The 12,681-nt window shown below is 36.8% G+C and overlaps 2 protein-coding genes, 1 long non-coding RNA gene and 2 pseudogenes across 3 annotated transcripts; 3 read left to right on the forward strand and 2 right to left on the reverse strand.

The window, feature by feature from the left end:
- Positions 1 to 1,041: 1,041 nt before the first annotated feature.
- On the reverse strand, positions 1,042 to 5,291 carry LOC148733118 (uncharacterized). Its single transcript, XR_015999845.1, has 2 exons — positions 5,161 to 5,291; positions 1,042 to 1,282 (listed from the first exon to the last, which is right to left on the reverse strand). It is a non-coding gene; the product is annotated as an uncharacterized LOC148733118 (long non-coding RNA).
- LOC148733119 (uncharacterized) lies at positions 1,934 to 3,060 on the forward strand (annotated as a pseudogene).
- On the forward strand, positions 3,172 to 4,668 carry LOC148733120 (ATP-dependent DNA helicase PIF1-like; annotated as a pseudogene).
- Positions 5,292 to 5,625: 334 nt separating the features above from the next.
- On the forward strand, positions 5,626 to 8,349 carry LOC148733121 (bifunctional 3'-5' exonuclease/ATP-dependent helicase WRN-like). The gene is made up of 2 exons (XM_088756493.1): positions 5,626 to 6,231; positions 6,391 to 8,349. Exons 1-2 carry the CDS (start codon positions 5,753 to 5,755, stop codon positions 7,832 to 7,834), a joined length of 1,923 nt encoding a protein of 640 aa, XP_088612619.1. The 5' UTR covers positions 5,626 to 5,752; the 3' UTR covers positions 7,835 to 8,349.
- Positions 8,350 to 8,598: 249 nt separating this feature from the next.
- Positions 8,599 to 12,681, reverse strand: LOC148733122 (uncharacterized). Its single transcript, XM_088756491.1, has 4 exons — positions 12,233 to 12,681; positions 10,992 to 11,600; positions 10,411 to 10,671; positions 8,599 to 9,894 (listed from the first exon to the last, which is right to left on the reverse strand). The coding sequence occupies exons 1-4, from the start codon at positions 12,581 to 12,583 to the stop codon at positions 8,677 to 8,679; spliced, it is 2,439 nt and encodes an 812-aa protein (XP_088612617.1). The 5' UTR covers positions 12,584 to 12,681; the 3' UTR covers positions 8,599 to 8,676.

Here is a 12,681-nt window from a genome sequence, read left to right on the forward strand (position 1 = left end):
ATTAATACTATTGGTTGGTATAAATAACTCTTTGTAGTCAGAATAAAAATATATATATTATTTCCACAGTTTTTAAATGTTTTGAGGCTTATCATTGTTATAAATAATGTTTAGTGAAGATCCTCACATACTTGCGGCAAAATTGTTGAGTTTCCCTTGCAAGTTCTGTGGAAGTTTGTTGGAGATCTTGGAAGACTTCTGAAGATATTGGAAGGAATTTTGAAGACCACAAAAGATATTGGCAAGACTTATAAAGATTCTCAAAGATCTTGGCAGGATTATTAGATCATAACAAGAAATTTGACAACAATCCTCAAAGGTCTGAGCAAGAACATTGAAGATATTTCAAATTCTTCACAAGATCTACCAAGATTGTGAATGATCTTCTATTTTCTTATCAAGATTTTCAAGGATCCCTTATTTTCTTGCCAAGATCTTTAAGGATCTTGCATTTTCTTTCCAAGACCTTTAACACATTTTAAAGGATCTTTCTTGACTGACAAGATCTTTTGAAGATCCTTGAAGATCTGGACAAGAACCTCAAAGATCTTGACAGGAAAATGAAAGATCTTGGCAAGAAAATAAAAGATCATCTTGGCAAGAAAATAAAAGATCATCTTGGCAAGAAAATAAAAGATTATCTTGGCAAGAAAATGAAAGATCCTTGAGGATCTTGGCAAGAAAATAAAAGATCCTTGAGGATCTTGGCAAGAAAATAAAAAGATCCTTGAGGATCTTGGCAAGAAAATAAAAGATCCTCAAGGATCTTGGGAAGAAAATGAAAGATCCTCGAGGATCTAATGGCAGGAAAATGAAAGATGCTTGAGGATCTTGGCAAGAAAATAAAAGATCCTTGAGGATCTTGGCAAGAAAATGAAAGATCCTTGAGAATCTTGGCAAGAAAATGAAAGATCCTTGGGAGGATCCTCAAAGGTCCTCATGAAGATCTTTAAAGATCCTCCAAAGATTTTCAGCAGGGAGGCATCAGAGAATATTTCTGGCAAAAGTAATTGTAGTATTACAAAAGATAATGAAACAATAGAAGAACAAGATCACCCTTTAAATGAATACAGAATCCCTGCCAATAAATCATGTCTACAAGCAATCAACCCAAATTACCCAGTCATTATACAAGAAAACAGCTCTAATGTTTCTACTGGAAGAGAAATTTACAATGTTGCTCCAGGTGAAAATAAACATCCTGTATCTTTGATGACTGATAAATCATGTGAAGAACTTGCATTTCCAGTATTATTTCCAATGGGCAGATTTGGATATACAGCTGAAAGAGACATAAAAATTATCACCTGCTAAATATTCCAACACCCGATTGCTGTATTACAGTGGTCATTCTGCTACCAATCCTGAATATATATATTCTTTGCCCAGTTTATAATAGAACAGAAAAAGGTGTCAGATGCCATTAATATTGCACTAAAAAAGTTAATGGTCACTGCTTAACAGCTTCCCATTCCAAGTAAAATCAAGTACAGAAATTATGCAGAATCTTGCTTCCCGAGATCAAGCTTATTTGTTTCTCCATGCTATTGGCAAAAATTTATGTATGAAATAGTGGCAATGGTGAAACAGTTAGGTATTCCAACATGGTTTATGACCTTATCATGCCCTGATTTGAGGTGACCTGAATTGTTTCAAATTATATCGAGAGCTAATGGGTCAAATATGAGTGATGAGGAAGTAGACGCTTTATCCTACGGTGAAAGATGCAGGCTTTTAAATCTCAATCCTGTCCTTACAGCGAAACACTATCAATATAGAGTTGAAACATTTTTTACTGAGATTTTACTCACCAACGTAAATCCAATAGGTAAAATAAGAAACAAATTTAAATGTTAAGGATGGGCTAATGAAAATTAGGGCAGCTTTTCTTTCTTCATGAGAAGTAAGCTCACATGAGAGCATTTATTATTGAATGCCTGAACTTTGGTTAAGAAAAATATTTCCTAAAACTGTTTTTGTAAGCACAGACATGCCAGAAAAAAGATTGAGAGTAGCAAAGAGTCAAGAATGATGATAGTACAGATATATACAAGTCCAATATCACTGAATGTTACACTATAAGACCAAACTATATTCCATCTGTAAATAACGTGTTTAGCTGAGTTTGCTGCTTACTATTATAAGGACTACAAATCTGACATATCTGAAACAGCTGATGCTCAGCCTGAAATTCTTAGTGATAATATTATTGAACTGGCACATCCAGATTCAAATGATGATGCATCCTTTCTCCCTAAAAAAATAAGATTACTGAATGGGGCGGAAGTCATGAAATGTAGAAAGGTAAAAGCTCTTGTATGGCACTGCACTCCTAATAAAACAAAAGAACCCAAAAGATACTTCCATCAACTTTTAATGTTATACTATCCACGGAGAGAAGAAAGTGCACTTCTCAGTACTGATCAAATTTATATGTCTAAATTTTGTGAACCAAATATTCAAGCAGTAGTTCAACAAAATAAGAATGTATTTGGGCCAGATTCAGATGCTGTAATTGAAGCACTTGAAACACTTAGAAATAATCATGACATCACTATACTTCACTCATATGACCCTATTAATGATCAAGAAAATGAGGATTTAGAGTTGGAACTACAAGAAAATACCAATAGTGAGGAGTCATTTAATAACTTATCACCAGAACATCTTGATAACATAACAAGTTCTGAACATTCAGCAACTGGTACAGTAGCGACGTATATGCAGCCTTCTGAAATCTCTGATGACAATCTTCGTGAGTCAGTCAGATCACTGAACACTGAACAACGTCAAGCATATGACATTGCACTTACATGGTGTAGAAACAAAGTTAAGAATTTAAACAGTTTAAAACCACAAAGTGTATCTAGTATACATTTGTTTGTAACTGGAGGTGGCGGTTCAGGAAAGTCTCATTTAATTAAAACAATATACCACACTGCTGCAAAAACATTCAGGCATGGACCATGCAGTAATCTAGAAAAACCATCGATAATGTTAATAGCTCCAACAGGAGTAGCTGCCATCAATATCAATGGAACTACAGTAAACACAGCTTAAGCAATACCAAAGGAATCAGGTGATCATGTACCACCAATGTCTGACCAAAAGAGAACACAACTCAGAATAACACTCTCAGAATTGAAATTGATAATAATTGATGAAATATCAATGGTATCAAACACGGGTCTGCTTCACATTCATCAAAGGCTTAAAGACACTTTTGCTACATCAAATTATCAGATTTTCGCAGGTCTTTCCATTCTCACTGTTGGTAATTTTTATCAACTTGGTCCAATTCATAGAAAACTTGTGCTTGAGAAGTATAAAAATAATGTCTTTAATTTATGTCATCCTTGGTCATTGTTTACAATGATAGAGTTAACTGAGATTATGAGACAAAAAGATCAGTCATTCACAGAATTATTGAATAGGTTAAGGACAGCTTCTCACACTGAAGATGACATCAAAATCATATAATCTAGAGAACTGAATTTGAACGATCAAAACAACAATTATTACCAATCACAAGCATTATACATCTTTGCAGAAAATGCAGTTGTAGATCAACATAATAATGAACACCTTGATCAACTAAATACAACACTATACAGACTAAAAGCTATTGATCAATATCCACAAAATGTCACAAAACAAGACATTGACAAAGTTTTGGCAAGAAGCAGATCTGAAACTGGTGGCTTTGACTCAGAAATATTGATCAAAGTAAATGCCAGGGTAATGATAACTATCAATATTGACATGAGTGATAGATTAATTAATAGCCAATTGGGATCTGTCACAAAGTAGCAATCAATCCCAATACAAACAGCCCTTCTGTTATCTATATCAACTTCGATGACCGTCAAGCTGGCATCAATGCTATACAAAAACATGCAGATAAATATGCTAGAGAAAACAATGCTGTACCAATACAACCCATACTTGCAAGAATAAAAATTAGACCAGGAAAACCCTCTTCTCCAGAGTTACAAAGACTGTAGTTTCCTTTTACATTAGCATGGGCTTGCACAGTACACAAAGTACAAGGATTAACACTGAGTGACATTGTTGTCAGCTTTCAATTGAATAGACAAAAGAGTTTCAACTATGGGCAAATTTATGTAGCATTAAGCAGAGCAACATCTTTCCAAGGCTTGCAGGTCATTAGTCAAACAGAAAACAAACATGTACGAGTCAATCCTAAGGTACACTTAGAATAATAGATTGAGACAGAAAAATTTATGTATTCCTACCACAGCAGAGGATAATGATAAAGATACTCTTAAGGTAGCTCTACTAAACATACGATCATTAAGAAAGCATAGTATTGATATCAAACATGATGAAAGGATCACTAAATGTGATTTCTTAGCTCTCACAGAAACTCAACCTTTACCTAATTATTCAGACCAAACTATCAGAGATACTTTGTATCCTTACAATTTACATAGGCAAGATCATCCTCATGATAAATATTTAAGTTTGGCCTTGTCAGCCTTATGCACAAAGCCCCATATCAATATCTTGAACAAAGAGTATTTACAAAGTATTCATGGTTTGATGTTTGTCATACTAGAAACAGGATCCATGAAAAGAATGACATTCTTTATTTATCTACAGGAAAACCAATGTCAATGCTCAGCACTATCTTCAAAATCTCTATAACATTGTCGAAATAAACTCTATTGACATAATACTAGGTGATTTTGACATCAATTTCTTTATTGATGACTCATTACAGCGACTAATAAATTCTTTAGGATACATTCAAATTGTTGATAAACCTACATTCATATCGAGTGGTAGTTTACTGGAACAAATATATGTTAAACAATCTATCGATGATAAGATTAGAAATGAAGTGCTAAGTGTCTATTATTCTGATCATCTCATGATTGTGTTAAGACTGTGATTAAACTGTGAACATATTAATCTTAAAAATATAAAACCTAAATCTTTCACTAAATGAACATAACATTTAAATTTATAAAAAGTGGGATTTTTCAGAACAAGAGACTGCTAGCACAGGGAACAATTTCTGCAAATGGATCAAACACATCGACAAATATTACCGTGACCAATCACAATTAGCCTACGTATGTTTTCTAAAAGGTAAGGATCCTTCGTATATGGAGCAAGACCACAATGTGAACTCACACTTTCGCTCCTCTCGCTTCAATGTAGGGATGAGTAAAAATCAAGTCGTCGGCGCAATAAAACGCCCCTGAAAGGTGCAAGTTCGTCATCTCCCTCTCTTTTGGTAACATCTCCAGTGCATTCTTCACCTTCACAATCTACAACTCCCACGAAAAGGATTTACAATCCGTTTTCATTCACAACATCATCACTTTCTAAGACTAGGTTTACACTAGAGGAGAGTTTTCCGTATTCGTAAATGTTTCCGGATTCATCAATTTTGGATTATTCGGATTCGTAGATGTTTACACTGAAAGGATATTTGGATTCCTGACAGTTTTCACACAACGACAACTCCGGGAACATTTGAAATGGGATGGTTACGAAGCCCAGTGTTGTTTCATCGTTCGATCGACGAAGTGAAAATCGGCCTCCCCAAAAATAGTCTCCTTCGCAGCCGCTCGGGCCGGAGTCACGCAACGCTCCCCGTCCCCACGCGGCTGCTTCAAACCGACATACATTCCTTTCTCGGAAATGAACCAATCAATGTTTGGCTTTCATTTTCTTGCGAATGTTCGCGCCTTAAATTTCAACCAATCACCTGGCTCCTTTTATGGATCAGATAATGGCGGATCTCGAAGAAGCTTTCAATCTTGTAGCGTCAAAATTCGGCATACAGGCTTTAAATTCGCATCAGCAATTAGCAATATCGAAGTTAATTGAAAGGAAAAAGGATATTTTCGTTAATTTGCTGACTGGCTTCGGAAAATCTCTGATTTTTCAAGCTTTGCCGTTAGTCATCGACCACGTATCAAGTCAGCTAGGCCACATTTGTGTTGTTGTGTCGCCTTTTCTCACTCTAGTGGATGATCAAGTGGAATATTTGAGAGGCAAGGGAGTTACAGCGGCGAACATTAGCTCTTACACTGAAGAAGAGGCGACTTTGATAGAAAAGGGAAAGATTTCTGTTGTCTTTGGCTCCCCAGAAGCTTGGATTCAAAACGAACGGCGGAGAACAATGCTTGGAAATTCTGTGTATTCCAAAAAATTATGTGCTTTGGCCATCGACGAAGCCCACGTAATAAGGCAGTGGTAAGTGGAGTCTGTATATATATATGCTTAAAGTTTCTGCTTAGGTCTCCACTTATAAAATTTTAATCTTGCTTTGCAATGCAAATTGATCAAATACCATCCTTTTCATTGTTTTGCTGCAGTTTAAATTTTTGATGATTATTGGTTTTTCTTTTACAGGGGGACATCCCAAAGCAATAAGATGGCTGCGTTTCGTCATTGCTATGGAAAGCTGTATGAGTTGCGGTCCCTTGCTCCAAATACCCCAATGGTCGCATTAACTGCAACAGCAACAAAGCTAACTGAAGACACCATCAAAAAAGTTCTCCTAATGCAGAATCCATTTGACATTAAAGAAAGTCCAACCAAGGTAAATCTTACCTATTCAGTTACAAAGATGAACAAAGATTGTGACCTCGAATTATTCTTCGAGTGGCTTGTAGAAGACATCAGGAAATTAAAAGATAAGTGTGACAGGACCATAATCTACTGTCAGACCATAAAACAGTGTGGGATTATCTATGGAATGCTAAGAGGACTATTAGGGAAAGACCTTTTCATTGAGAAGACAAGCACTGGTCAAAAATTACCCTTAGTAGAGATGTTGCATTCATGCACCCCTGCCTCAAACAAGAAAAACATTTTGATCTCCTTCCAGCACGAGGATGGGATCATAAGGGTCTTAGTTGCGACTATAGCATTTGGCATGGGAGTCAATTGCAAAGCTGTTCACAGGATCATCCACTATGGGCCATCAAAGAATATTGAAGCCTTTGTTCAAGAAACTGGGAGAGCTGGGTATGATGGCCATCAGAGTAGCTCATTTTTGTTGTATAATGGAATGCTTTTGAATCACGTGGAGGGAGACATTAAGTTGTTTATTAAATTAACTGATTGTCGAAGAAAAGCAATTCTGGAACACTTTGACAATGATAATGAGAGGCCTCTACTGAAACATCTCTGCTGTGATAATTGTGCTAATAACTGTGACTGCGGTTTGCCAGAATGCAAAACTTCACTTCAATATCCTGTATCTGTAGATGCAAAGAGTAGCACAAGTTCAGGCAGGACAAGAGATATTCAACCCCTACAGAGGGAGCATGTAAAAAGTTGCCTGATAAAGTATCACAAGTCACTCTTTGTTGATTTTGTAGGCATGGCTGCAAAAGTAAATCTCAGGACATTGACCAACATTCAATTTATGCTAGGATTTGGAGATCTTCAAATTTCACAGGTTCTTGATAACCTGGAGCACATATTTGAAATGTCTGATGTTTACAGAACAGTGGAAATCTGGCATAAAAGGCATGCACTAGAGATTGTCCGAGTAATTAGTGAAACTTTTCATGACACAAATCTCAACAGCAATGATGCTTATGATGTCAATGGTGATGATGATGATGATGACGACAATGTTGTTTTTAGTGAGGATCAACTTGACAAATGGAGTGGTATTTTACTTGATGATGAACTGTTTGAAATGGTCATGGACAACATTTCACTTTCCCAGATGGATACAAGTTCTTTCCTTGGCAATCAACCCAATGATTCATCTGATGTAGACGTTGTTGATGATGACAATGATTTGCTTACAGCTTTTGCAGGAACATCTGGTGTGTTATGATGTATTATTAATAAGTAATTAATATTAAGTAGACATTTAATTGACCCTATTCAAGATTAGTAAATTATTGGATTGTTCCAGTACCCTAAACCTCTCCACCCTTTCCCCAAAATAAAAGGTTTTTTACAACATTGTAGAATATTGTTTGTTTTTTTTTTTGTCAGAGATTCTAATAGAGGATTTTACTTAGTATTGTCATATAGATGATAACAATTATGTGGCCTTGTGTTCTGGCCAATCCAATTATGTCAATCATTTTCACTTTAGTTGAAGTTAATCAAGCACCAACCAGTAACACACACTAGAAATTCATATTTTCACCTACACACAGTTGTGGATTTCCATTGCTGGCCTAAAGCCAGGGTCTATGAAACTGGAACATCTAAATTTAGGATCTGTATCAAATTAGATCCTTTGCATTTTGCAATTTTATAAAATGTTAGTAATCATGTGTTCTTCATTCTAATATATTGTTTTTTTCAATAAAATCTTGATTTTATTAGTCTCCTTTCGCAGCCGCTTGGACTGGCATGGACTAATATCTTATCGAATATTATTAATTAAAGGGGTGAGTGGAATGAAGCCCTAAGTGACTTTGGAAAACGTTGAGGTAGCCAGCAGTTAATGTATGGTCCCTTGGGAAACTAGTTAGTTTGTTTTCCCTTTAGTTTTGATGTTTCCCAAGACAAAGGACTCGGGAGAACAGAAACTGTTTCCCCAGGAACCATACATTAAGTGTATATTATTACTGATCTAAAGTCAAAGCCATGAAACTGCTACTTTGGGGAATACCTTGGGGAAAGGATTGGGGCTTTGAAAGAAAGATTCCTCAATAAAATGATTCATCTAGCATGTGAGCCCAATTGGATATTCCTTTTGTGCTTGTTGATCCATTTATACAGACTTGATAGATCCAGGTCTTCAAGTCTGTCCCTCTTAAAGTCATTGAACGTTTGGTAGTGTCGCCCATCAGTTTCTGTGAAAACATCCAGGTCAACAGCCCTGTTGACAAGTTCTTCTATGTCTTTATCTGGTGAACCTTCTGGATGCTTGCCTGAGTGGGTTTGTCTGTTCAAACTGCCATCAAGTTTGTCTGAAATGGTGTGTGTTGCATTCTCTACTTTGCACACTCGCGAAATTGCAGACTCTGTCAAATTAGGCCCCAAATTTCTTATCCCTTGCTGAACAAAATTGTTACTGTGTTCCATGTCTTCATCAAGGGGGATATTTCCCCCTTCCACACCATGATTGTTCACAAATCGGTTCCAAATAAACCTCTCCCTGTCCCTCTTTGACAACAAGGCATGAACTAAGAAGAACTGGTACAAAATCTCAAGTGCATATTTGGTGCTTCTTGATTCATCAGCTCTACAGTAGAGAAGAAAGTATTTATACTGCCGCATGACTCGTGCACCGTCACCTTCCTTTATGGCATCAAGGAAATTGAAAAATAACATGGCATCAGTCATGAGAGCACAGTTATAACTGTAGACATCATCAACATTGTGTTGTTTGTCTAAGGATGGTGAAGGCATAGCAGTGGTAAGCTCAACAGAAGGTTCCTCAGCAACAAATGGTGGATCGTGAGAAAGTTCATGAGTATTCCTCCTCTTCTTGTACTTGTATTTCGCATTACATCCAGGAAACCTACATGGAAACTTGTCATCATCTGTCAGCTCTTGCTGTTGCAACACCTGCTTTTTTACTTCAGCAGTTAGGATGCAGTCCACCAAATGACTACTGTCTTGAAAAATGAAACCATCAACCACCTTGGCTGCAAGCTCGTGCAGCAGTTTGAGTTTCTTCGATTCCTGGAGGTTTTCAATATTGGGAGGAAGAACAAACTTGGATGGTTTCCCTGTTTTGTTCTCAAGTCCCAACACATTCATGGCAGCAGCAATAACCCTGGACTTCAGCACTGTTGATAGGAAATCCCTGTCTGCCCTGTATGCTGACTTGACATCACTGCAAACATTCCTCCTGTTTATCACTGTACGGTCCGCAAAAATGGTACACTGGTCGACAGCTGAAGAGCCACTATAGAATCTTGAATAGATCAACTAAAAACAACAAAACAAATAACCTAAATAAATTATAATGCTGTCCATGGTCAAGACATGCTATTACAGTCTTAGCCATAGTTCAGTTCACTTCATTTTATTCACACTTTAAGATAAAATGAAGTCTACAGAGTATTTCCTTAAGTAAAAAAAAAAAAGAAAGTGGGAGGTGAATTAAGAGGACCATGCATGTAGCTTTTGAGCTAAGCACCCCAGATGTTGGATAAAAGATTTAGGTAAGATGAACAAAACATGGCTTTAAACAATAGTTGTTGGGGAATTATCTTTTTCTGAGAGTTCAGCAGAAGTTATCTGGATATTTGCTTCTTCATTTACAAATAGCTCTGAATTTCAGAAGTTCACCTTTATGGTGTATATTCCCTCATCAATTTGGTAAGTAAAAAATGAGAAGTGAAGCTTATCTGCTGATGTGCATACCAGATCATAATAATTGGCCCTCCATTGTGTTTTAAATGGACTTGACTGTAATTCAAGTACACCAATATGGACACTTACACTTAGCAATTTCACTGAGGCATGCCAATCCCCAAGTTGCAAGTGAATCCCATCCAAGCGATCCTGTGGTGTTAGTCCATTTGCCACTGAAGCTATTACATTGACAGCTCTCTCCACAGTCAACTGGTCACCTGAAAACAGCTGTCCATCCACTCCGATGGCTGCATCACTAGAGTTGGGGAGATAGGTGTGGAACATTTGCAAAATTTCCAGCATGTCCTCATTAACATTCTCATCCTTGAATATAAGTCCAAGGGGAACCTGTTGGGAGAAACAAACATCAGTTGGAAATACAATATTTTAGAGAGAAAGATAACAGTGTACACTTTCTTAGGAACTGTATTTAATAGAAAACATTCCAACAGACATTAAGCATTCACTTTGAACTGAGAGGCATGAAATTACAAACAACAGGTTTATATTTTCCAGCCAGCAAATGGGTTACTTTATGCAATAAGATCGTTTCAGTAATACTATTAGTATTATTTTATGAAAGTTTATAGAACTTCAAAAGTAATGACCCCACAATTCCCAAGTATACTTTACTCCTAAGAATTAACATTTAATGATAAAATGCATACCTTTTTGGACTTCTGAGACATCTCCCTACTGTATATATGTGGTATGTGGAATATGCAGGCATCTTGCAGTGGCTTCAAGACTTCGAAGTATGATACTAAAATTCTTGATGTCAAAATTATGTAGTCCAAACGTTGATTATGCTGATTGTACAAATTGGGAAGAAACCTGGTGTTTGGGATATTTACAATATCTTCAGGATCAGGTTTTCTGACATCAAGGGAGTTGCCAGAAACTCGGTTTTCCACCATTTGGTGGTTGACCCAGTGGTAGTCTTGATTCTGGTTATCCTTAGTCATATTCCTCCTCTTAACCTGAAAGTCAAGGTTGTCAAAGGATATGACAAATCCAGGATGAAAAGACTTTTTCAATTCATGCCCCTCCCGTGTGGCAGCCAGCAATGCAGGTGAGGTGATTACAGCCATTCCAAGGTTTTCCTTAATTGTTGGAATCCTCTCCTTTACTCTCATTAGGGTGGTATTTTCTTCTGAAATCTGGTCTCTGGTAGTGATTAGATCTGCATCGTGATCCTTCCCCAGTTCATCAAGCTTACTAAGTATGCTTGAGTTGGAATTAGTAAGTTTGAGCTTGTTGAACCTGGAAATAGTAGCCTATTATAGAAGAATATCAAGTGCATGTAAGTGTAGAAATAAGATCTTTTTGCTCTTGCCACCTAGATTACATGTAGCTGTGGCTATTTGCAGGTAGGCCAAAATACTGCCACAGCCTAAAGTTTGAACTTGTTAAGTTCAATTAAGGCAATCAATTGTGCCAATAACAATATTATTAATAATGACCTAAGCACACTTTGAGTGTTTGTTAACACAACCATTCACTGTACACAAGGGGCAAGACTAAATTAATGTTTTAAAAATAACTTTATCCATGTGAGATGAAACTGTTTTGGCTTGTACAGTGTATTTGGTTCTGTGTTGACAAACATTGTAAGAAAGTATCTAACAATATTGGAAAACAGAGATATTAATAGTTCATGTTGTTTTCCAATTTTATCTTTATGGTTTCCTTTGTTATCAGTTTAAATATCTGGTGATGAATTTAAAACCAAAAAACACTATGAACCAAGGATACAATTAAAACACAATTTTTTACATAATTTTACACTGAAAACCATGTGTATTTAAATTTTCTACAAATATATCATCTTCCCCTTCCTTCTGATTCCACTGACCCACTTCGATTTTGCCCGATAAAAACAGTATAGACGTTATGGGATCAAATTTACCTCAGCAGCTTTGCTCTTCAGCAAAATCCCCATCACAGCGGCAGTTGCGTTCATTTCACGATTTCTTTGTTTCAAGAGTATCGATCCTGCAAGTGCAACACTTCCAAACCAAGTGCTTTTACGGTTTGCCGGCTTTGGTCGGCTGGCACTGTTCAACAGGAACGCGTAAAATATTGGAGCCCTTTCTTGCCATTCTTCGCACAACTTTTGAAGATCAAAATTCTGCAAATCTTCCTTGCTTGTTTTTCTAAGCAATGACGGCCTGCTCTTGCCGCATAACCCTGATACTTCCTTTGATACAGCTTTTAATACACTAGAAACGACATGAATTCGCACTGTTGGGCAATTCATGACAGCCTTAGCGATTTGGGAAGGGACTCCGTGAGCTAATGCCTTACCAAGAGTCTGGTGGGAGCCAACTAGGGATTTGTTCAAGTTTTTACTCGGAT

The sequence above is a fragment of the Stylophora pistillata genome, chromosome 4, assembly GCF_964205215.1.
Source record: "Stylophora pistillata chromosome 4, jaStyPist1.2, whole genome shotgun sequence".
NCBI lineage: Eukaryota > Metazoa > Cnidaria > Anthozoa > Scleractinia > Pocilloporidae > Stylophora > Stylophora pistillata.

Coding starts and splice junctions, on each gene's coding strand:
- LOC148733121 (XM_088756493.1), top strand. CDS start 5,753: ATGGATCAGATAATGGCGGATCTCGAAGAAGCTTTCAATCTTGTAGCG. Junction 6,232..6,390: donor GCCCACGTAATAAGGCAGTG/GTAAGTGGAGTC, acceptor TTTCTTTTACAG/GGGGACATCCCAAAGCAATA.
- LOC148733122 (XM_088756491.1), bottom strand. CDS start 12,583: ATGAATTGCCCAACAGTGCGAATTCATGTCGTTTCTAGTGTATTAAAA. Junction 10,672..10,991: donor TGTCTCAGAAGTCCAAAAAG/GTATGCATTTTA, acceptor TTCTCCCAACAG/GTTCCCCTTGGACTTATATT. Junction 9,895..10,410: donor CCTCAGTGAAATTGCTAAGT/GTAAGTGTCCAT, acceptor TGTTGTTTTTAG/TTGATCTATTCAAGATTCTA.